This window comes from Falco punctatus (genome assembly GCF_963210335.1).
Source record: "Falco punctatus genome assembly, chromosome: 6".
In the NCBI taxonomy this organism is placed as follows: domain Eukaryota; kingdom Metazoa; phylum Chordata; class Aves; order Falconiformes; family Falconidae; genus Falco; species Falco punctatus.
Window position 1 is genome coordinate 75,796,761 of NC_137585.1, and position 24,962 is coordinate 75,821,722.

General features: G+C 41.0%; 2 protein-coding genes across 6 annotated transcripts in view; one reads left to right on the forward strand and one right to left on the reverse strand.

Moving 5' to 3' along the window:
• Positions 1–40: 40 nt before the first annotated feature.
• Positions 41–24,962, forward strand: part of PMPCB (peptidase, mitochondrial processing subunit beta) — a 26,930-nt gene continuing 2,008 nt past the window's right edge. Inside the window, exons 1-11 of one of the 5 annotated variants that reach the window (XM_080391971.1) lie at positions 41–64; positions 3,307–3,400; positions 5,959–6,014; positions 20,044–20,184; positions 20,508–20,594; positions 21,069–21,198; positions 21,593–21,791; positions 22,445–22,524; positions 23,083–23,195; positions 23,865–24,008; positions 24,576–24,739. In XM_080391971.1, the coding sequence (XP_080248097.1) occupies positions 56–64; positions 3,307–3,400; positions 5,959–6,014; positions 20,044–20,184; positions 20,508–20,594; positions 21,069–21,198; positions 21,593–21,791; positions 22,445–22,524; positions 23,083–23,195; positions 23,865–24,008; positions 24,576–24,739 (1,217 nt within the window). In that variant the 5' untranslated portion in view covers positions 41–55. Of the gene's footprint in view, positions 65–1,830; positions 1,874–3,306; positions 3,401–5,958; positions 6,015–17,878; positions 18,004–20,043; positions 20,185–20,507; positions 20,595–21,068; positions 21,199–21,592; positions 21,792–22,444; positions 22,525–23,082; positions 23,196–23,864; positions 24,009–24,575; positions 24,740–24,962 lie in introns of those variants that run through there. The other 4 variants (XM_080391972.1, XM_080391975.1, XM_080391973.1 and 1 more) reach the window with 4 other exon arrangements.
• DNAJC2 (DnaJ heat shock protein family (Hsp40) member C2) overlaps positions 21,800–24,962 on the reverse strand; it is a gene marked incomplete at its 5' end in the record, with an annotated part of 24,675 nt that continues 21,512 nt past the window's right edge. Inside the window, one exon of the mRNA XM_080391941.1 lies at positions 21,800–22,061. Within this exon, the coding sequence (XP_080248067.1) occupies positions 22,050–22,061 (12 nt within the window). The 3' untranslated portion in view covers positions 21,800–22,049. The remainder of the gene's footprint in view (positions 22,062–24,962) is intronic.

Sequence of the window (24,962 nt, forward strand, 5' to 3'; positions counted from 1 at the left end):
GAGTTGGAGGCCAGAAGTTACTAACAGATGGGAAGGTTCCAGCCTTGGAACACCAATGCATGAGGTAAGAGGTTTTCTTGCTTGGCATCTAGTCTTAAGAAACAGAGTTTTAATGATTTTATTTTCTTCTTTATTATCTTCTTCTCCTGGCATTTTTACTACTTGGACTGGCCTTATATATTGTCCAGTACATATGGAAATAAAAAATATTTGGGAGCTTCTTTGTACTGCAGAGGGGCACAGATACTGAGGGATAGCAAAGTGGGGTTATTTTGGGGTGCATTTTTTTTTCTCACAGTAAAACTTAACAGAATATTTTTTTATTGAAAAAGTTTTTGGGGTGTACCATTTTATTAACCACTTGGAAGGACAGGTTCCTTAACATAGCTTAATCTGCTTAATGCAACAACCTATATCTAAAACAGAATTGCACAGTTAGTATTTCATTAATTGTATCCGCAGTGGTGTCTTTTCCTTGGAGATAGTGTATGCATTAATCATGGGCAGGACAGCTCAACTAACTAGACTGTAAAACGTCTCTTGATGAAGGGTTTAACTTTCAATGCAACTGAAGTTTGTCAGTATTTTGTTTAGATCTCTAAAGTGTAGAATTAATCTCTCACAAAGTTCAATTTAGTCAGTTGACATAAGCTGTGTCAGAGTAAGATACTCATCTTGGGCAGTAAGTGAAGCACAGTCTAAAGTAGGAAAAAGCAGAAATTCTTCTGGTTAAAATTTTTATAGCTTTGTAAGTGAACTGTTTAAACTTGACTGAAAGTCCTCCTAGATAACAAAATAAAAAATGTTATACCATCACTCGCTCCATCTTAGAATATCAGCTTATTGTCCTAAATCCCTTTAGGCTTAGCCTTGCTATATACTAGGCAATATTTACTGTTACAGTGCAGATGCAGTTTGTCACAGCAAAAAAGCACACTTGCTGGAACGGTTTGTGCTGGATCTCCAAGTGAACTATTCTAGCAAAGAAATTTTTTACCACTCTAATATACTGACGTTTTTATTAGCATAGAAATTTTGCACCAAAAGAAATTATACTAGGCTGGTAAAAGCCTTTCTGGCAAAACTGGCCCATATAGGGACATACTCAAAAAGCCTAACCTAGCCCTTCTACTTGGAGTATGGACAGGAAACCACCCTTACCGTATCCACGTTGTTCTGGAGAGAAGGTAAGGGAGAAAAGTTATTTGACACCTGTTGCAGGCAGAGGCAAGCAGAGTTTCAAATCATGTTGGATTTTAAGTTACCCTGTTAAAGAGGGTTACACAATCAGCTAATAGATTTATATAGAGAGAGGTACAGATATAGACACATATAGGTACAAAATGCTTCGCAGTAATGTTTAATCAAGACATTAAATTGCCTTAGTTACAAAACATATATGTAATCAATATACAATAATAATGAAATGACTGTAAATGTTGTTTACCATTACAAATCCAAACCTCTTACAAAGATTTGACAATCTTTGGGACTATAGAGAAGGAAGTTATGAACTACAGTTAAAACAAACCAAAATGCGCTTCTAAATTTTGTGTGAAATACTCTCTGATGCCTAGCTGATACCTCTTTAACTTCTACTTAGGGTCCAGAGCCGGGGGAGACAATAAACTGGAATTATAACAGAGACATTTAGGCTGTGTCAGGCCATGCTAGTAACGGGCCAGGAGCATTCTCAGCTCTGACACCAAGTTCAATAATGCATGTATTTTCACACAGATAAACCTTCCTAGCCCTGAAAAGTAGGTGCCTGGGTGAAAATTGCTGTTGGAAGTCTTCCCTGGGCCACAGTAATCCCTGAAGCATGCTTGGGCACTGTCTGGGAGAATGCTAGCTGGCATGTGCCAAAACTCAGGTAGCATCTTTACTAGCAATTTAATGGTTATTAAAGCGAGGCAACATCCAGACCCATGCTGTAGTTTACTGGAACTCATCTAGCCTTAGACACCACCTGATTTTGAGATTTAACTGTGTATCTCAGGGGAAATTAAAGTTGTTACATTTGTTTCCAAAATCGGTGAAGCTTGGCAGTGTCATTGTGAACAAGCACTACCACGAGATGATGCTGTTATCATCAGTACCTGATAATGTATCGTAATATTCTGTAACATTTTGCAAAATTACTGTCATTAAAATTTATTTAGGAAATTCAATTACAGTGTCTAAAAGGCCTGATCAGATCCAGATTCCCTTGTGAGTGGCACTGTGCAGAAAGAAAAATCCTTGCCCTTTTGCAATTGAATTTGTAATTGGGCAGAAGGTAGAGTAATAGGTTTAATAAACAGCAAAAAAGACCTTCTAAATGTAAAAAGGATAAAAAAATAAGAATATGTAGGGTAGCTCTTAGCACGGTTAGGTTCTTAGGGGCGTCTTGACTTTTAAATGTGCATTAGAAATCGTAGAACATTGTGCTGCTTCTGTTGCAGGCAAGATGATCACAAACTGTTTCTTGGTGTCTAAATGCATTGCTGAAAAGTGTCCTCTAACAATCATTTTAGACAGATACTAAAATGGATTGAGTTTGTGACTCTATTTAAGGCAGCATTTCTTATGCATAGTGCCATGGCTTGAATGTAAAAGTTGGCAATTGCTAAGATCTTAACTATACCTTCTAGTTTGATTTCTGATATGACCAGATTGCTGTCTGTAGATGTAATGATCCTTATTCTCATGCTGTTTGTTTCTTTGTGGTTTCATTTTTTGTGGCTTTAAGTATTTGGCTCTAGCTGTGTGCTTTTATTCACCACAGAGCAAGTGGGCTACTGTGAGGCAAATAGGCCTTATCTGACAACCCCGATGCTGGGTCTCACCGGGTCTTTAAGATGGTCTGGCTGTGTTCATGGCTCTGATTGTAGCCCTTTGGCCGGGAGTGCCTGTTGTGAGTCCTCTGGAATGTGGGAGGAAAATTCACCCTACTGAGACACCACTTCCTTGTTTGGCATACGGTCAGCCTGCAAAATGAGAGGGCTAATGCACTGGCAGCACTACAAAGTGCTCAGAGAGGGACAAACAGCAAGCATGTAGGAAGGGAAGGAGGCATGGTATAAGAATATGGAGGAACATACTCTTACAGACCTCGTGGTGGAAATAGGCTGTCTGGGGGTGCATACATCTGCAGAAGGAGTATCTGGACTGCCTGAAGAGGATTCTGATAGGCCTGAATTTTCACCAGCAGTGTCTGAAATAGGTTGCTCTCAGGATGTTTTTGATTTTGGGGTGCAGCAATACAGTGATGGGTCATGAGAGTGTGACAGGCCAGTTGAATCATTCATTTTGCATGCTTTACAGGAGCTGTCTATAAAGCTGCAGAGTGTTAAAACTCTCATCCTTCTCATGTTTGAAGATAACATCTTCGAATTCTTACAGACAGACAATGTTGGAGGTTCGTACATGTTTATTTCCTGCTAAACAGTGACATACCCTTTCAGAGATATTACGATCAGAAGAACCTCTTTGAATTCACTGTCTGTCTCATTTTTGAGTTTAGTGTTGGTGTAATACCTTTGACAACAATGCAGAATAAAACCAGTGATGATCATGGAAGAACTGGGCCCACTGTTTACTCGCAGAGCACGTAGGCAGACAAAGCCACATAGAAATATAAAATCATATATAAACAGGCTTTTTCAGAAAGAATGAAACTAAGCAAACTTGGTGTCCTCTTCATTTTTGTTCACTGATCTGTAGTTTCGCCCTCCCTGCGCAATAATCTGAACCCACCTGCCCTCATGCCCTCCATGACACCTGTTTAGGGAACGGACAGTGTGTGCTGTGGTTAATCCAGTTAGTTGTATGTGCAGGCAGACTGGCCAGCAAGTGTCCACTGCCATCTGGCTCATGCTAAGATAATATGTGCTGCTGTGTTCTACCTACTTTCCCATACTCAGGGAACTAATTTGAGTCTCCTTCCTACATCCAGATACTGGTGTTAAAGAAAATTATGGGAACTTGATTACTTTGGGCTGTATTAGGCTTGCTTTGGGAATATATCGTTACATGATCCGAGGCCTTGATCCCTTGACTGACCAAGGCCTTGATCCCTTGACTGGACCATCATTTAGAACCCATCAAACACAAATTTTCAATTTTTTTTATTTTTAATATTTGCTTCCTATGAAAACCAGCCTGCAGGGAGAAGTACAGAGATGCATACCCAGGTTTCTTCACAGGGTGAACTGGGATGTAGCTGAGTTGTCCGCATTTACTAAGAAACCAGGGAGTGCTCTAAGATTTTCTAATCCACAGAAAGCCCTTGAAATTTCTTTCCTTCTTTCAAATATCGTTGAAATTGGCTGATTAGTCAGACAGAAAGGCACAGAACGTTGTTTCACAGGAAACCTGGTTAAAATTGAATACCGGTGGTATTGTAACCAAGAACTTCTGCATAATTTTAAATAAGTTAGTTTTTAGATTACAATGAAAAATACATTGTGAAATGGAAAAGAAGAAAAAATAATGACTTTTAAAAAAATGTAAAGTTACTATAGGGAAATAGTAGTGAATTAGAAAGAAGGTGTATAACAGTTAAGTCAGGGCTTCAGAGCTTCCTTGTGATTGCTTGTAGATACTCAGAATCACTGACCACCCTTTTCCTTGCCTGCACAAACTGTTTTTGTAGCTTTATTATGCAAGCATCATAGAAATACAGGGCTAGAAGGGGCTTCAAGAAATCCCATGGTCCAAACCACTACATTCAGTGAGGATCTTTCATAATTGGAGTATTATTGTAACTGTCAGCACCCCATGCAGGCGTGCTATGTGCTACATGAAGCTGCTTTCAGCTGCTGAACTGCTGCTCTGGCATTAATGAAAACTGCTGGGCTCTGAGGCTGACCTCAGTACCCTGCTACTGCCCTCCTGAAATGAGCCTGAAACCTGATCTTCATCCACAGCTCCTGGGAGGGAGAGGGAAAGGAAATCCGCTTTGGTTTTAGCAGCTGGCACTGAATAGAGGAGAGAGTTATAAATAAATGGAAATAAAGAATGAGGGCATGTGACTAAAGCCATAAAGGTCACTTTTTAGTATGCCAGTAGATGAGCAATGCTCCGAGTGGCATTTGACAAAATGTCACTCTGAATGTGTAGACATGATGATGATGTCAAAAGAGGCTCATTTGAATTGGGATTCAGGAGGATCCTCTATTTAAATCCTGTCTGAGCTACTGACAGGCTGCATGACCTTCTACAATATACTGAGCTCCATGGGTCAAATTGGTCCTCGCTGCAACTAAATTGATTACAATAGAGTTATTCTGGGAGTGAACTTGATTTCTCAGACATCAGTCAACACAGCTGGTTCACTGCATAAATGGAAGAAAGCAAGCATAGATATCACTGGAAAACAGATGCATCTGAGCGGAGTCTTTTAGTTTTGGCGAAACTAGAACAGAACTGCACAACTCTGACTTAAAAGGCACAAATAATTGTTGATGGTGGTTTTTTGACAATGTAAACTGTGAAGGTAACAAAGCTACAAAAGTGACATTGTCTTTTTTAAAGGTAGTGTAATTATTATGTATGTTATTTGTAACATGGGAAATGACTGTTGCTTCTTTAACTATCTGGTGTAGATAGTTCTTTCTTCAAAAAAATAATGATAAATGACTCAAGTATACAGCACAATGCTGCACAGTGGTAAGCTTCTTCCATAGAATATGCTTTTGGAGTCAGGTAACAAAATAATGGTGTTAATTAATAAAAGATAACTGCTATTAAGAGTATTTAAACAGCATACACAGAGGATAAAACCACCTCTAAAATGGAGAAGAAAAAAAAATTACTTTTATGCATCCTGCTTCCTGGGATGGAAGCTTTTAGAAATCACAACTTTTAAGGATTTCTGGGTAGATAAAGAACAAGTGACTGGCTTCTTTGTAGTAAATGAAGTGAGGGACTGATTCTCTTACTAATGTTTAACTCACTATTTATGTTTAATCATAGAAGTGCTGGAAATTTCAAGTGGGATTTCCCCTAATTTCACCAGGACCTCTACAAAGGTAAGAGTAAGTGTCTTTAGAGTTAAAATGAAGATGTTGGGTCACGAGCATGATTTCAAGCCTAGCTGAAGGACACCATGTCTTGGTGTCTCTGTACCTGTGTCAGTAGGTGTACTGGTTTCAGCTGGGATAAAGTTAATTTTCTTCATAGTAGCTAGTATAAGGCTGTGGTTTGGATTTGTGCTGGAAACAGTGTTGATAATGCAGGGATGTTTTTAGTTACTGCCCAGCAGTGTTTGCACAGTCAAGGCCTTTTGTGTTCCTCATACCACCCCACCAGCGAGTGGGCTGGGGGTGGATAAGAGGTGGGGAAGGGACAGAGCAGGGACAGCTGACCCCAACTGACTAAAGGGATATTCCATACTATGTGATGTGATGCTCAGTATATGAAAGCTGAGGGAAGAAAAAGGAAGGAGGGATGTTTGGAATGGTGGTGTTTGTCTTCCCAAGTAACTGTTAGGTGTGACGGAGCTCTGCTTCCCTGGAGATGGCTGAACCTGCCTGCCCATGGGAAGTGGTGAATGAATTCCTTGCTTTGCTTTGCTTGCAAGCGTACCTTTTGCTTTACTTTTTAAGCTGTCTCTATCTCAGCCCATGAGTTTTCTCACTTCTTCTACTCTTCCAATTATCTCCGTCATTCCTTGGGCGGGGAATGAGCGAGCAGCTGCGTGGAGTGTAGTTGCTGGCTGGGGCTAAACTAGGACACACGGACAACTTTAGGGAGTTTAGAAAAGTCAGTATAAAAAGACCTAGACAAAGCCGTGGTTTACAGAGCAATTGCAAGAGATGTTCTCCAGCACAGATAAAGCTAAACAAAGGAGTCTTCTCTTATCCCTGCTATTCCTGTCTTTTAAACAAAACGAGCAGTTACACATCAAAGGGTTCTTTTATCCTAGCTGCTCACATGATTTAAGTTGAAAAAAGTATTAACAAAACACAAAATATAACAACTTTAATAAAAATAATTTTCCAGTTTTCTGTATGCTGTACTGTTCTACTTAATTCTAGATAAAACAAGACTAAGTTTTAACAAGTAAGGAAAAAAAAATACTTGGCATAATTTAAGAAAATTTGGAGAGGTGACACTGGTACATTTTTTCCTCCTGTTTTATGCCAATTTAGTAATGAGGACAATGGAGTTGCTTCTCTAGACATGATTAAACAAAGAGATGTGAAAGGGTTTTCCAGTTCATCCTCTTGCTTCAGAGCAGAATCCACTCCATCTAATCAGCTCCTGACAGATATTTGTTCAACCTGACCTTGAAAATTTGCAGTCATGCTGATTCTTCAGATTTCTCCACAGTGAGCTATTGCATAAAATTCCTTACAGTTCAAAAGTTTTTTGTAAAATATGACTTAAATCTTCAACCTGTAATCTAAGGCTATTACTTCTTGCCATACCAGTAGACATGAAGAACAGTTTGTATCTCTGCAATACTTTTTATGTGTTTGAGAACGGATATATCTTCCCTCAATCTTCTCATTGCTAGACTAAACCAATGAATTCTTTCAATCTTACCTCATGGGTCACATTTTCTATACCTCTGAAAATTACATGGCTCTACTGTGGCTTCTTCAATGGTCTTTCTTTAAGTAAGGTACCCGAAAATTGATGTTTGTACTCCAGCTGAGGTCTTATCAGTGCTGATTTGAACAGAACCTTGTTTCATGTGTCTTTTATAGCGCTGTTAATACACCCCAGTGTGAAGCCTGCTTATTTTACAACATGACAGCACTGGCTTGTTCAGTTTATGATGCGATACTACCCCTAGATGCTTTTCTGAGGGATGTGCTGCTTACCAGTAACTCCATCATCTTCCTGTGTGCAGCTGATTAGTCTTAAAAATAATACCTTACATCCTGCCATCCTCAAAGGCATCCTGTTTTTTTTCAGGCCATTTCTCTGGTTTGTTACCATTTTTTACTCTGATGTTTACCCTGTGACATGATGTAGATATGCACATATACCACTTAGTTCACTGCATTAAGACTGCCTGACAGATTCCCTTTCCTGTCTCTGGAGGAAAGGCCATGCAACCCTCACGAAGGAAGGTGTCATGGGGCAGAACTACCACAATTCATGCATTCCATGACCGCTCCCTGCCCAGTTCCTTGTGGCCTTCAGAGGGAGACAAAAGGGCATGAGATGGGAGAATTTTCAAGGAAAATTTAATCTAGCCCCTAGATACGTCCAGAATATTTCATTAGCTAACTGTGAGTGCTTCCTGCAAGACCAGATTAAGAGCCTGTTATAGTCGAGATATGAAGCATCTATTGCTTCTTCTTAATATACAAGGCCTATGTCCCCATTCTGGAATGTTGATTTTAACAGGTTTTCTGGTAAAACCACATTACCTGTTACTTACCACCATAGGATTACAGCATAATTTAGATTGAAAGGGACTACTTCAGGAGGTGTCTAGTCCAACTCCCTGCTCAAAGCAGGGTCAGCTATGAGTTCAGATCAGACTTTATCCTGTCTGATTTTGAAAACATGCGAGTGTAGACTTCCCAAGCTCTCTGGGCAACCAGTTCCACAGCTTGATTGCCTCATGGTGAAAATGTTTTCCCTTAAATTCAGTTTGAACCTCTCTTATTTCAACTTATGCCCATTGTCTGTCATCCTCCCACCATATAGCACTTCAAAGAGCCTGGCTGAATCTTCTTGATAATCTCCTCTTTGCTGTTGTATAAATGTTTAGAAATACAGGGGGTTTTTTCTATTATTTGACAAAAGGAACTAACAGGCAAATAACTGCCTTTCCTGAATTCCTGAGTTTTGGATTCTCCCCTTTTCCCATTTGTATGCTTGACTATTTTCTTTCTTATTTAACTTACACATTACTTATTTAGAGAGGGTATGAAGCAGTTACTTCTCACAACTATTAGAGAATGGTAACGGGAATTACATCAGGCTAACACAATTCAGTACATTTAGTTTATCTGAGTTGTCTTTATCTGCTCTTTCCCTTTTCTGTCTGGAAGTCTTATTCCCTTCTCTAACTTAGCAAGGCATCATACACACAGATTTGCAGAAGTCAAAGCAAGGAGGCAGAAAGAGAAACATTAGGAAGCATTTCTTTACTGAGAGGGTGGTCAAATACTGGAACAGGCTTCCTAGAGAGGCAGTTGATGCTCCAAGCCTGTCAGTGTTTAAGAGGCATTTGGACAATACCCTTAATAACATGCTTTTAACTTTTGGTCAGCCCTAAACTGGCCAGGCAGTTGGAGTAGATGATCGCTGTAAGTCCCTTTCAACTGAAGTATTCCATTCCATTCCACGTTCTGCTTGTGAGTGTCAGCCACCATTTCATGAAAGTCTAGTTATCTGTTTAAAGGCAGGTACTTTGAATTAAATTGGAGCATCTCATTGACTGTGATGAACTTTGATTCAGGCCTTTAGAGTCTTTGCCTGTAAAGACTGAATAGCAAATCTTAACTATGCACATAGTTCCTGATGCTTTATTGCAAACTGTGTGGATGGGTCTTCTTTTTTCAAATGTATGTGATTTGGGGTAGATTTTAAATAGGCAGAAAAAGTCAATGCATACATTTCTGAGAAATGTACAAGGACCTTACATAAGTGAAATAAAAAGTGCATGTAAATGCCAATATTCTTTCTTTTATTTATCTAGAGGCTGCTGAAAATTTTGAAAATAATAAAAAATAATAGTTTCAAAAACCTCTGGGGAGTTTAGAGTTTCTCAGTGAATCCCTTGTGATAAACTTATATGTATAATTATACTAAAAATTACTCCTAGTGCTTAACCTGTAATTCAAAAAGAAAAGATTGAGACAGAAGTAATTTCACTGGTAGAAAGCCAAGAAAATAGAGGTTATCACAGAAAAAAAAAAAAAAGAAAAAAAAAAGAAGAAAAGTGGGAAAGTTAAAAGAAAAGCTGTGACATTTGTGTACTGTGCAGCTGGCAGTAAGTTCTAAAGCATTCTGGTTTTATTTTTTTATACCCGATTTGGGAAAACTGTTTCAGAGTAAAATAAATACATTACATAATACAAAAAGTAGATCTGCCAGCATTAATAGACTAGCAGGATGACTGATAGCCATGGTCAGAAACACATGACATTATGGCTAATGCTTAATGTAGTTCAACTCCTATGCAATACCATCAATGCAATAACTGCAACCAGCTACAGAGTAACTGCCCATCCCCTAACTCTGTTGATTCCACTTAGTAGTAGGAATAGGACTTGGATTCCTATTCCAAACCTTCTTACATTTGATATACTGCAGATCATCTGCTGTAAAGACCATGTCGTGTTTGAAATGCCTCTTAGGCAGATCTCTTAAGCCTCTCATATTAACGCAGTTCTTTCTTATATACTTAGTTAAATGGGATTTTCAAATTAAAAAAATATATATTCCAGATGTACACAGGTACTTTCATGTCCCCAGTCAGTATCTGAAATTCCAAAGGCAAATGTAGAAGCAATTGTGTTTAAGGCATACTGGTTCTTCATGCATGTATGTCAATTTGAATGTCTTCTGGACATTTCAAACCTACTGCTTGTCTACAGGCCAACTCATTAGCATGCATGCACTGAAATTCCTATGCATTGCAAACCTGTTTATTTTCTGAGTATATGTGGCTTGGGTTGCATGGCCTTTGTGAAGGAGAAGCATCACAGTGCACATCAAGTACAGAGAAAACCTGTGCCTGCACAATGTCTGGGATTAGTAGATGTTTGGCAGCCTGCTTGGAGTTACTGTTCTACACTAGCTGCCAAACATCTGGAAGTTAGTAGAAAAATGTAGAAAATTGGTAGGGAAGAAAATGACCAACAAAAGCAGCTGTCTCCCACAAAAAAATGGTAGGTCTGGCACTATGGGGTTTAACAGGATTTGAGCAAGGCATCAATCTGGGACATAGCACAGAGTGGGTTTGAGAAGCTCCAGAAACTGTTTCCTTCAGAGGACTATAAAAAAAAGACCAGTGAGTCTGAAATCAGTCTGAAAAAGATCTTTAGTGCATGAACCACTAAACTCAGTGCGGATTGTTAAATTGAAATTTAAAAGGTTAAATAACAACTTCAGCAAGTTAGCTGCTTATGTGAGCAGAAATACTCAACCAGTGTTATCCACATTCCCAGACGCCTTCTGCTGGCTTCTCAGGTTCTAAGATCCCCAACTTTCTCTTTGCCAGCCATCTGTCAACACTCCTAGCTTTTTGCTTGATAACTTCTACAATGTGGTTATTCGTTGCACAAAAATCAGCACAAAATACAGTTGCTGTGTCTTGAGCCCTGAATATGTGCAAGCATCAAAAAATAAACTTATTGTAATATAAAGATAAATAACACAAGGAATACTCAAGTAATTGCTTTATTTGTATTTAATTGATGACAGGAACTCGGTATTCAGGTTTAAGTAAAGATGTTGCAGAATTTCCAGCCCGTTGCATTAAAATGCTGGAGGCCCTTGCAGAATATAAATTCAACTTGTTATGCCCTTGAGTAAATGCATTTATAATGTGTATAATACCTTCCAATAATTTAATAAAATATATGGATCTGATCTTTAGATAAGAGAAGCCTGGGATGAGCTACTAGCCTGAAGCTCAGGATAAGATTTGTTTTGCCTGAAGGTAGCTGCCTAGAAGTTGGATATCTTTGGTATGTGGAACTAGTCATTCATTCCTCTACATTGGCTGAAAGAAGTACCATGAGACATTTCTTAGTAATCATCCTAAGAGGGGTGTCCAGAGTACAACGGATAACCCACATTTTGGAGATGCCTGTTTCCTTCCACTGGCTATTGAGAAGGCATAGAGAACTGGTTTTATACAGCTGAAGTTAGGTGTGATGAGTGATACCACCTTAGTACTTGAGCACAAGGCAGGCCTACAGCACACAGAGATGAGTCAGGACTTGAAACTGGCCAGCCCGCAATAGCATCATGGACCTTGAAGAGTCTATAAACATCATGGCAGTCAGTCCAGGCTATAAAAGCAGCTAAGAAACTGGACAGAGCTTTGGATAAAGCCAAATGCTTATTGCATGTTGCTTCCACAGTTAAAGTGCAACAGGAAACCATGGTAGCTAAACAAAAACTGCCCTGGATCAATTACTATTTTGGGTAAGTCTATACCCACACTTTATTAATATCTGTATAAAACTACATGGCCTGTAGTTTGTATTTGCTAATGCTTACTTAAGCATTACTGAGATTATAGGGATTAGAGATTGAGAAAATCGGGTTTAAGAGAGGAGATAAGAGAGAAAACTCAGTTATCTGGATATTAGAATAGCATGTAACTGTACATTTACTATATTATAAGCTGTGACGAGTACCATTAACAGCATTTTTATGTGGCAGAAAAGCTAATCTTATTCCATAGATTGCCAAGAAAAGCTGCTCACAGCATTGTAACCTGAATGATGTCTGAACAGAGGAAGAATGAATCACAGAATGGTGGCTGTCTTAGGGCTGCCTGATCAGTAATTGCATTAATTTCAGTTTTCATTAACTGTGTTAATTTTTATCTAATTGTACTAGAGACGTGGGTCACCTTTTAAGTATTTTCTAGAGAAAATATTTGCTAAAGTGACCTTTTCTTAAAATCAGCAAAAGGTTGAAATAAATGTTGGAGTTTTGGGAACTCACCCACCATTAAATCAGAATAATGATATAAAAGAATGCACCTGTATGTGATTATAGTCAAATCAACAGAAATTACAGTTGTATAGAATGACAACAAAAGCAATAAAAAAGGACTAATTTGTAAGATCCTTGTTCTGTAGTGAGCCTGTTAAAAGGCAAGGAGAAACCTATCTGTTTTGCTAAATCAAATTAACTTACCCACAGGAATTTCCTATTGAGTTACTGCATCAGGCTGAATCTTTTATTTGGCATCTTCTTCTTGAAAAAGTGTTGTTGTGAACTATCCAAACTCCTTCCATTTATCTTTCTGATAAAAGCCTTCAGAAGTCAGGCGGTAAATTGTTTGGTACTTAGCAACAGGTCCTTTCTTATTTCAGAGCATAAATATCTATGAGAAAAAGAACTGCATGCAGATGGAATACTATAATATTCCCTGAAAAAAGTTTTTTATCAGAAGCTTCAAAAGAGTGCTCTGTTAATGAGCAACTGAGATGTTATAAATTCAGCCAACAGCCTTTATGTTTAATTTAGACTGTCTTCCTTACAGCTTAGGAGGACAAAAGACCAGTGTCAGTGGCCTGTAGGCCTTTGCAGTCGCTGCCCAGTGATTAACCATGAGGGAAAAAAAGCTATTTGCAATTTAATTAGCTGGAGGATAACCTATAGTTATACTGATAAAAATAATCATGTAGGTGCCAGTGAGCAGCTGGCATGAAAATTGGACAACATAGTGTCCGTGAAGTTTGATTTGTATTCTCAAAACAGCTTTATTCACAAAAAAACACTCCTCTGCAAAAAAAGTGTCATTTCTTGAGCTCATGTTTTTAGTTTCATTTGAATTCTGCTTGCTTGGCTAAGCTAAAGCCAATTCCTGGCAGCAGGATTTCAGCATATTCATTAAGTGCAATACTGTATCATTGCTTTAAAAACATAGTGGATTGTAAATAAACAGTGAACACGATGACTACAAAAAGCCAACACAGCACTAAACAGCAGTTTAGCTGAAGGCAATTTCAGTTGTTAATGCTTTTACTGTGTGCTGGCTTCAGCAGTTTTGAAGGTCTTTTTTCTGAGTGGTGCTATTCTGATGGCCTCTTGTCTGGGGTTGAATCAACCTGTAGTTCAGGATAGCTCTTCCCAACTACTTCTATAGTAACCTGATTGTGATACTGTGTCTTGCTGATAGGAACTTTATGTCAGAAGGAACATTTTCTCTATACAATTGAAAGAAAAACCTTTCAATGTGATCATGCTTTCTTTGCTCATAACAAAATTGTCATCCTAGCTTAGAGCTACAGCAGTGCTGATTTCTAAGTATTGTGTTTGTCTCTTGTGAGGACACATGGTTACATATGCATCGGGTATGTATATGCAGATTTCTGATATGTATTACTTTCACTGCTACTACATGGAATTGTTTTAGAAAGTATTTGTAAAGTATAAAGTATTTCTCTAGAAGCAGCCAGCTAGATCATGAGTGCTGGAACCAGCTGAATCTTTTTTCATATTGGGTATTGCAGAGTCTCTCCCTCTGTGTGTGTCAGCTGATACAGCAGCCTTCTCCTCAACTGGCAGCTCCTGGCTGCTCATTTTCATGAGATGTAGGAATGGCCTTATCTTCGAGATCTCTGTCATTCAGTTGATATTATACAGTAATAAGCATGGAAACTGCATTTCCTCAGAAAACCAGTTGGAACTGTGTCATTCAGAGTGTGTATTACTATTGGTTTTGGTGGAGTTCCCAGTGAGTTTGAAAGGTAAAGCTTGCTTAAAAACCAAAAGTGCCATTTGGTCCTTTTATAGAAACCTGTTTATGAGGGATGCTAATGTAAAATAGCTTCTTAGTGTAAAATATAAAGCTCTTCATACTTAGGGTGAAATCTGGAGCCTGGATTTGAAGGAACCAGATTATCATCCTAAGAACCTCACCTGTATCATCTACCCATTTCATAAGACTTTGTGGCATCCTGAACTTGGCAGGCAGCTATTTATTTACAATACTGATGACTGCAGGATAAATGACAAAGACATCATTTAGATAGAACTCCCTTCTGGGAGTGGCCCTTCCACTTTGTTGTTGCTTGAGACTGGACACGTAAGAACTATGAAGAAATGTCTCATTTTCTCCATCTAGAAGCTGCAGGTAATACTGTTTACCTAAACCCGAGGGATATTGTGAGCATTCATTGTTATAATAGTCCATTTCTAAATAATCTCATTGTAAAAAGAAGTTGTTAAAACCATTTTAAAAGCAATGTTTTGTAGGAATTTAGTGGTGAATGTTTATATATTCAGCTCCTACTGCTAGAACACCAGTATTTGTTTTGTTTTATTGCTTTTTTAGCTGGATAATAATATTTCTTGATTTAAAGTTTCATCTCTCTAATGACCATTTCTGGATGCTAAATTTTAGATTGCATTTACATATGAGACACTGCTATTTTGTTAAGTAGGAGACATATTATACGGATAATCAGTTTATCTTAAGCTGTAATTCTATGTCTAGCAAGGATTCAAATTTCTAGGATGGAGGATGGCTAATGGCTTAGTGAAGTCTGGTAAAACATCTTTGAGATAAATCCCAGCATAATGAGATCAGTTAGATCTAACTGTAAAATGGAAGAGAAGCTTAATTTTAATTTTCAAATGCACAGTTTGGTGCTTTGCTTTTTATTTTACAACTTGACAGAGATATATCTGAAATTAAAAAAAATGCCAGAACTGGATGGATCTTCTGAATATGCATAAACTAAAAGTGAGAAACTAAACTTTAAAAAAAGAAAAGGAGAACTAGCTAGTTTCATGTGAGGTTAGATTTTCTATTCCACAGAAACTAATTTGCCTCCCATGTAAATTCTCTGATGAAAGGATGTGACTACTTTGCAGCTATAAGATCCTCTTACATAGGTTATGTGGGTACTAAAATAGTACAGGCAGCAAAATAGCAGTAACAATAATAATTTCAGTCACAGAGATCTACAGTTATATAAGCGATCAAGGGGTCATTGTCAAATTAGGTAGCATCTGGCTTTTTGGCATTTAGGGTTGTATTTTAACTAATGTGTACATCGTGCTTTTGTGTTTTACTATTTTCATGCAATTGCAGTCCTTGTGACAGAAACTGGACAAGACCAGCTGCAGCATTAAAGCTGCTGTTTAAGCACACAGCATATGAAGTGGCAGTGCAAACTTTTTAGGGCAGTCAGTACAATTCCATTCTGAACTGCCAAGGGAGTAAGAACTTGCCTGCACACACAAAATATTGCAGAAAAGCTATGTATTTAAAATACGTTGGCTTTTTCTGAAATTGCTCCATGTTTTGGAGTCTGAGAAGGTAAATCAGGGTGAATAGCCTTCCTAAGCTTTAGCATCTGAGATTGCTCAGGAGCTTCTAACCATCCTTTGTGAGTCACAGTAGTTTTGTCACCTAAAATCTGCATGTGACTGATAACATTTGGGGAAGAAGGGAGTACCACTTCTAACTGCTCTTGTGAGTCAGCTCTGTGTAACAGGACCTTAGCAGTTGTAGGAGACAGCTCACACCGAGCAGAAGGGTCCTGGGTTCCCACCATTTTTGAGATCCAGCATGGAAGTAGAGCCCTGGGCAAGAGATGGAGCGACCAAGGGCACTCATCAACTCAGCACTGAGCTCCTTCTTCAGAAACTGGCTTTATCTATCAAAAAGGAAAGCACAAGGGCACAGAAGTAAGGTGCTGAAGGGCCTGGGGAAAAGCTGATACTACATCTGGGGCCCAAGATCACCTTTTCTTCCAATCATCTGCTGAGGGCCCAGCTTTCCCTCTCTTATTGGAGCAGAGCAAGACAGCAGTAGGGAAGGTCTGTAGCATCTGTATTGAGGCAGAGGGTATCAGAAGTACTGTGCTACAGTCTGCAGCAGAGGGGTGTTCCTGAGTTAGAAAAACATTACCAAACGACAGTGCCTTCCCCCCCAGCATTGGTAATACAGATTATTATTTTTTTTAAGTAGTATTTTGTTTCTTTGTATTGTGTCACACTTAACACACTGTGGGACTTGGACAAATAATAGAATTTCACCTCTGTTTTTCCTTCATTTTTGAGATAATGCTTGATGAACCAAATGAAAAGCTCCTAACACCAGGAAAAATGTAAAAAATTTAAACAGGAAATAAAAACTGAGCGCACTGCTTTCTGGCTGTCTATAGCTATTTATCTACAGCCATACACCCCAAACATGCTCAGAAGTGACCTTTGGCACTGAAACGAACCTGCCTTTACTGGTACCTGACCAGAACTTTTCCCAGCCCAAATTTGGTTCTTGTCAAGCACCATTCCCCTGAGCTTGGCCAGCCCTGGCAGCTGGGAGGGGCTGTTCCTGGCACCAGTCTTGGCACAGGCAGTTCCCATCCAGCTGGCCTTGGCACAGCCCTGGATTTACTGGTGTAGATGAAGCCTTCCTATCCCAAACAGACCAGTCTCATAGATACATTAACTCCACTTCTTAAAACAGGAGTTTAGATTATCTTGTTTCACCGGGGATTTCCCGGGTTAGGGTGGGTCTGTCCCACAGGAAATGCAGCACCCTCAACCAGCTGTGCTGGAATGGCCCATGTTCCGCAGCCGAAGGAGCCTCGGCAGGCCATCAGCTCCACCCGCGGCAGCTCACACGCTAGCTGAAGGAACGCAGGCCTCTGTGGTCACTGAAACTAGCAATAACGTTTTTTGAGAGGAAAACTGGCTTTCCTGAATTGCAGTGTTCTGTGGAGCCAAGTTAGGAGAAGAGGGTGATTAAAATCTTGGCCCATTACACACAGTTTATAATTAGCCAGCTCGGGAGTAGTTTGGGAGCATCCCACTGAAAAAATGAATTACAGGGGGAAGTGGCACCTTTGTGAGGAATGCAAACTCCCCATAGGTTGGATCGAGCACTGGGCCTCGCTCCCGTGGCCGGGCCTGCACTGCGGGGGCTCGGGGTAGGCCCTGGCACTGATCCTCCCTCATGAAGGTGCCGGCCCCCTCCCGGGGTCTCAGGCAGCGCCAGAAGGAGCTCTGGGCTCTGCCGAGCGGGGGGGGGGGGGGGGGGGGGGCTAGGGAAAGGGCGGCTGAAGGCGAGGAGCCAGCGCTAGCTGCGGGCGGGTAGTGACGCCAAGGCTGCGACGGGCCCCGAAGCCACTGGGAGCCGCTGAGCCACGACGGAGCCGAGACGCAGGCCCTGCCCGAGGGAGGGCTGGCGGCGGCGGGGGGGCGGAGCCGCCCTTGCGCCTGCGCAGCACCCGCAGGAAGTGCGCCCCGCCCCCCAAGATGGCTGCGTCTGCCGCTCGCTTAGCGGCTCGGCGGCTTTTCTTGCCTTGGTCTACTCGCCTTGTGCGAGCGTCCGGCTCGAGGGAGCGGGTAGGCGGCGGAGCGGGGAGCGGGAGGGAGCTGCGGAGATCCCAAGCGCCCCAGTGGCTCCTTACGGTGGTGCTCGGGCTGCCGCGATGGGGGCGGGGGGACTGGCGGCCGGGAGGCGCGGTGCACACTGGGACTTGTAGTCGCGGCGGCGGGAAGGCGGTGGCGCTGGGTGGGCGCCCTGCCGCGGTGCATGGCGGGAACTGTAGTCTCCGCCCGGCTGTGGTGAAGGTGGCGGCCGCCCGCCCTTTGGCGGGACACGGTTCTCCGGTGGACGAGCCCGGTGTGCTGCCTGCTCCCTGGAGCCGTTGCTACCCCATATCGAACCCCGCGGTGCCGAGGTGTCGGGGCTGGCTCGGCACTGGGAGTCGGAGCGGTGCCGTGCTGGGGCGTCGGTGAGATGCCTTGGAAAGGGGCGGCAGCAGCCGCCACCCGGCGCAGGGTCTGCCGTGCTCACCCCAGGGGGAGCCCAGAGGAAGTTTCAGTTCTCCTTCTCTCCCATGTTTAGGTGGAGGCTGCCCGGGGGCCCTGATCCCAGAGCTCTCCCCTTCTGCCATTTTCCTCATTCTCTCAGTTTGAGACCTAAGCTTTTCCTTCTGAAAACAGGAGAGGGGGATTTTGTTTTCAAGCACAGGTTTCTCCTTCTGTAATGCAGACTGGTAGTGAAAATAATCACTTGCAGCAGCCCAGGCGAGCCATATGTCTGGCAGAAGAGCAGGCTGGCAGCAGCCTGGGCTGAACAAACAGGAGCGCAGCCAGCAGGTCAAAGAAAGTGATTAGTTTGTTCTTCTCAGGAGGTTAGTATATGGCAGCTGGTTTGGGGCTCCTCACTGTAAGGAGGACAATTAGTGAACTGGAGTGTGTTCGGCAGAGAAAGTTGTGGGCTGGAGCGTGTGCCTTGTGAGGAGAGGCTGGGGGGCTGGGGCTTGTTCAGCCTAGAGAAGACACAGGTTTGGTTGGATCTAACAGTAGCCTGCCAGTACCTGTGAGAAGGTTGTCAGGAGGACAAACCTGGGCTTTTCACAGTGGGGCATGGTGGCAGGATGAGAGGCAATGGGTGTAAGTTGAAATGAGAGTGAAAACTGGATATATGGCAGTCAAATCCACCGGCAGTCAAGCAGTGGAGCAGGCTGCCCAGGAGACTGTGCGGCTTCTCACCACCCTGGGAGATTTTCAATACCCAGCTGCAAGAAGCCCCAAGCAAACTGGTCTGACTCTGTAGCTGATCCTACTTGGAGGAGGAGGTTGGACTAGAGACCTCCTGAGGTCTGTTCAAGAATGAATTGTGCTATGATCCTAAAATACATGAGGAGGAGAGTGGGTGAGAGCTGGATTTTGTACTTTCATGTTTAGGGCCGTCACATGTTGAGAGAAATCTTTGTTTATTTGATAAATTTAAAATAATAATTTTTGAAATAGCTTATTGCTTGAAGTACACATTTGGGATACATATCTAAATTTCTTGATGTTGGAAAAAGTGTAATAAACATTTTTAACTTCCACCTTCCCTTCTTTTCTACCCCCTTCTGATTTTATGTGCTTTAACTGCTAGATGATTGTGTAAAAGGTGGCAATTTCAATATCTGTCCCTGTTCTGAACAGCAGGTGGCTGTGATTTGCAGTCCTGGGCATAGGCCCTTGAAATATTCTCACTTCGCTTTAGGAAGTGGGTACCCAAAAGAATTCCAGACGCTAAAGGATATATCCAAGTCCTGCTGACTCTTGCTGGCAGAATGGGGAAACAAGTGTGGCTCTTAGGGTGGCTGGCTGATGATAGCACCATGCTTTTCTGTCAGATCATTTGATTGGAGGGAGGCAGATGCAGTCTGCTTAATTTTAATTATCTTCATGTTTTGCTTCTGAGTCTGGTTAGTATGATGTGAAGTACTGGCAAATAAATCGGTGCTGAATTTTTTCTTTTTAAGTGCATACTTAAAAAAAGATCCACAAACTTAGTGTTTAAGCTCAAGAATACATATTTCAGAAGAGCATCCTAGGATGTAATTTAACAATCTGAGTGTGACTGGTGATTTTCCCTTACAGTGTGTGCATGTTGGAACATGCGGGCTCAGAGCTTCCAAAGCAGCAACAGAAGTAGTCTTAAATGTTCCTGAAACTAGGGTGAGTCCTCTGGAAAATGGCTTACAAGTAGCCTCTGAAGACTCTGGACTCTCAACATGCACGGTATGTAACTTGTAAAGGGCAGATTTTTTCATAACCGTTCATGTGTGTTCATTTCCTTGTGGAACTAAATTGCATTCTTTCAATGTTTATTAACAATGGTTCTTAAAACTTAAGCTAGGAAATAGAAGTCTTAAGGCTTTTGTAAATATTTTGTGATTAGGTTTTATTGTGAAGGTCAACATCTTTTTCTTGAAAACCTGTTTCATTTAATGAAAAAGCCATTTAAAAATAGGTCTTGAAAATGTAAGTGTAGTTCATACACAAAACAAGCAAAGCTGCATTGTTAGCTGGTAAAATGACTTCTGTTTTTTTTCCCCAATGAGGTCGGTCTTTGGATTGATGCTGGAAGCAGGTATGAAAATGAGAAGAACAATGGAACTGCTCACTTCCTTGAGCATATGGCTTTCAAGGTGAGTATAAGTATTGATGTAGAAGTTTCCAGTGGATTTCTAGGTTATTTATCTTTAAAGATCAGCGATAAGAACTTTGTCAGAATTGTATAATTACATTTTCCAAATTGAGGAGAGGAAAAAATAAGCAGACAACTTAGACTTTGGTTTCCATTAGAAAATGAAGCTAAAGTCCTAGTTCTGTGTAGCTGATACACAGCTATAGGTTAGTAACACAGATCTAATTTTAACTAATTTCTAACTTGTTGTAATAATCTTAGAAGATACACATCCCCCTTTTGCCAGCTTTTAATTTTCATTTGGGAGCATAGTAGGATTTATATCTGACTTTCAAGTTTGGGGAGATTAGTATGCCAGTTTTCTTTCCAGAATACTTTTTGTTTCACTTGATCTTAACTTTTCCAGACAAGAAGTAGTAATAAGGAGTAAGTAAATTAAGGAGTCTAGTTTGATTTTCTTATTGTTTTATTTCAGGGAACAAAAAAGAGATCTCAGTTAGACCTTGAACTAGAGATTGAGAATATGGGAGCTCATCTGAATGCGTATACATCCAGGGAACAAACTGTGTATTATGCAAAGGCTTTTTCGAAAGACTTACCAAGAGGTAACTGCTTTCATTCATCAAAAAAGCAGCAAAGAATGAGATGCTTATCCAGCTTGTGGTGAGACAACACAGAATGATGCTTTTGCAGTGTAACAGTCCCTTCCGTCCCAGGTTAAAAGTCCTTTCTTGAACATCACAGGAATGTGAGAATGCAGGTTTGGAAAGGAGAATGCCAGCAGGGAAGTTGATATTTGAAACATTTTTGTCTTTAGATTCCTGAAAGAAAATACATTTTGGACTTCTCCCTTCCTGCAGAACAAGTCTTTTGTCCCCTTACAAATATTATTAGCAAATCTCAGGCTGCTTGGTCTTTGGCCTGGGTTTTACTTTTGGAACCAGATTTTTCTGGTAGTCTGAAAATATGCTTTCCTTTCCCATCTCTATTTTCAATTAGCTGTGGAAATTCTTGCTGACATAATTCAGAACAGTACTCTGGGAGAAGCAGAGATTGAGCGTGAGCGAGGAGTTATACTTCGAGAGATGCAAGAGGTTGAAACCAATTTACAAGAAGTTGTCTTTGATTACCTTCATGCTACGGCCTATCAGAAGACAGCCCTAGGACGGACAATTTTAGGACCCACTGAAAACATCAAGTATGTCCAAACTTGTGGCTGTCTTTAGTTATGTTTAATTTTATTTAATTGAACTTTTATATGTTGAAAAGACACATCTGAAAATGTAGGGAGCAGCGTTACTTTTCAGTTTTACCTGGAAGGTAGCTGAAGTTGCACTGGTTGTAACTGTAAGGATTCCCCTGTTGCCTTAATTCCCCTGTATGCAGGCATCAAAGGGTGTGTAAACTTCAGATGTCTACTGCATGTCTTCATCATTTGCCATATTTTTCCTGTTTGTTAAAGATGCATCTGAAACAAAATTAGAAATGCTCTTTTTTCCTGTGGGTTTATCATAAATACAACTGCATTTGCACTCCTCTTTCAGCATTTGTTTATACCAGTACAGACCAGGAGACTGCTAAATGTGCTGTTTTCAAATTGGCATGAGATCATTAGTGGATCCAGTTTCCACCCGAGTTGTGATTCTCACTCCTTCTCAGTTAGAAGTTAGAAGAGTTTTGAAAGGCAAAATGTGTCAAGTTTCCATTTCCTTTTTAGGAAGTTACCCTTATTTTAGCTTTCTGCCTCTATGCAGCTCTGTGCAAAGATATTCTATTTTTCTGTACACTTGTCTCTTTTTACTGTAATAAACTTTACTAACGCAGTAGTGATGTTTCCTTGACTGTTTCTAGATCCATAAACCGTAATGACTTGATGGAGTACATAACAACACATTACAAAGGACCCAGAATGGTCCTGGCTGCTGCTGGAGGTTAGTATGAGAGATTTGCCCTGAGTCATGTGAAACTATACTTAAAATAATGGTTTTTAAGTTTCTGGGAACAACATGATGAATTACCCGTTGTTCAGTAGGCCCTGGAAGTTCATTGTTAGCCCTGTGTGTTTTGTCCCTTACTCTTTGAACTTTTGTTCCCTTTTCCTCTCAGTAATATCCCAGAAACTTTCTTAAACCAGTGACTGGAAGTGGATTGGAGGCCAAGGTCATTCTTTCATGTGGGCAGGAAAAGAGTGGCCTAGAAGGGGTTCAGTGTGAAAAGGGCAGGACAAGGAAAGCAGAGAGAAAGAGGAATAACATCGAGGCTAAAAGGAAACTGCTTATTTTGGTGTAATACTAATAGAAGGCTACTGAGGAGAATTAAGGAGGTTGATCATGATGACCTTACTGTGTGTAACAGGTGTAAGGATTCTGAAAGTAGGGCATTAAAGCAGGGGAACAATAAATAACTGGTTGAGTCTTTAAACTGCACAACAATTTAAATTAACTGTTTACAAAGTAACATTACAAAGTATGTGAAATATCTTTGTCCAGGGGTCTGTCATGATGAGCTACTTGACCTAGCAAAATGCCATTTTGGTAACTTGCCATCTGCTCCAGAAGGAGGACTGCCACCCTTGCCACCTTGTAGCTTCACAGGTAGTGAGGTAAGGTGTTAGATGGCTTTTTGAGCTGGCCCTTGTATCCCTATCAGGACAACTGACGTGGTCTTTGCTGTCGAGAGCAAGCTGTTCAGCCACAAATTAAAAGGTTCAGCAGATTCAAAGGTTTCTTGCTCCCAGTGATGGCAATGGAGTAGCTGCTTTCCAAAGCAGTACTTCCCAACTTTTCTAGGACAAGCCTCACTGCCACCACTTCTTCTGCTTCATCAGTTTCTGGAGGAATACCTTCCTCATCCCTGCTGCTACTTCCCTTTTATCCCCTTGCCTACGGTGTTGGACCATTTCCACTTGTTGAGATTCACTGATTTAAAGGATATGGCAGAGAACTGAGGCATCTGTGTTCTATTCCTGGCTCTGTTCGGGTTTTGAAAAGTAATCAGCTTTCCTTGCTGCTGTGAGTCACAAAATTACTTGTAATGCCCTCCCTATGTACGTGGCATTAGGCTTGCTGGTGGCGAAGTGCTCTGAAATTGCCACAGGGAAGACTAGTTAAGGCCGATGTTAAATAAAGCTTCATAAGCTTTAATTTTTGGTTCTGTGTGTGTGCGCTTTATAATACAGATGTAATGGAAATGTCTGTCTCGTGATTTTTAACTTCCTGTATACATTCCCCTGCACAGATTGTACTACAGCTACTTTCATATGTTCCCACAGATCCGCATAAGAGATGATAAGATGCCCTTGGCACACATCGCGATAGCTGTTGAAGCTGCTGGCTGGTCGCATCCAGATACAATCCCACTTATGGTAGCAAATACTCTGATAGGTAATTGGGATCGCTCCTTTGGAGGAGGCGTGGTGAGTGAACATGCAGGCACCTTCCTGCTCTTAATGAGGCTGGTGAGATCTCTCTGATGGGTACTGCCACTACAGAACCGTTCAAGCCTGTCTGATGGCATTACTAGTACTTTATGGCTGTTTCTGAATGTCCTTTTTTGGAGTGGGAGAAGGGGATCCAGTTCTGAGTCTGAGAGAATTTGTTGCCCAAGATTTAGGAAAATATTAGGAAGTGGTTCTAAACCACCAAAATAGAGGTCACTCGAGGTCTGCCAGCCCTCGTGGAAAGTAGGATGTTTCATACCTGTATGTCATCAGACATACCTGTGGGTATCAGTAACTGTCCTTTTCTTGAACCCAAGTAGCTTTGTGATTGTGGCTTCAATCCGGGCTGTTACTTGGAAATGTGAGATTATGTGCAGGGAAGGAAACTGTTGAGATGAAAAGCTGATAACCTCATAGCGTCTGCTGGAGCCTGTGTTACTACTGCATGTTCTGTCATCATTGAAATGAAAACAGGAGGCCATGGAGGTGCCTGGTAGGCTTTCAGAAAACTGCATAAAATAATATATTTTTCTTTTGTCTCAGCAGAATTTATCCAGTAAACTTGGTCAGATTGCCTGCCATGGTAACCTGTGTCACAGTTTCCAGTCTTTCAACACCTGCTATACTGATACAGGGCTGTGGGGACTCTATATGGTCTGTGAACCATCCACTATAGAGGACATGGTGCACTTTGTTACCAGAGAATGGTAAGCTAACAACTGTATTCCTCCACTGAAAACAATCTTTTTAGAGAAACAATTTAGAGAATAGCAATCATTTAAAGAGAGTATTTTTGTTCCTCTGCGTAGGCTTGCCTAGAAAAAACAAATGCACCAAATTCTGAGTCCCAACAGCCAGTTTCTAGCATCCTTACTTGGAGTGAATAGCTTAAGGTTTAGGTTTGATTTTCTTTTTCTGCCTTGGAAGACT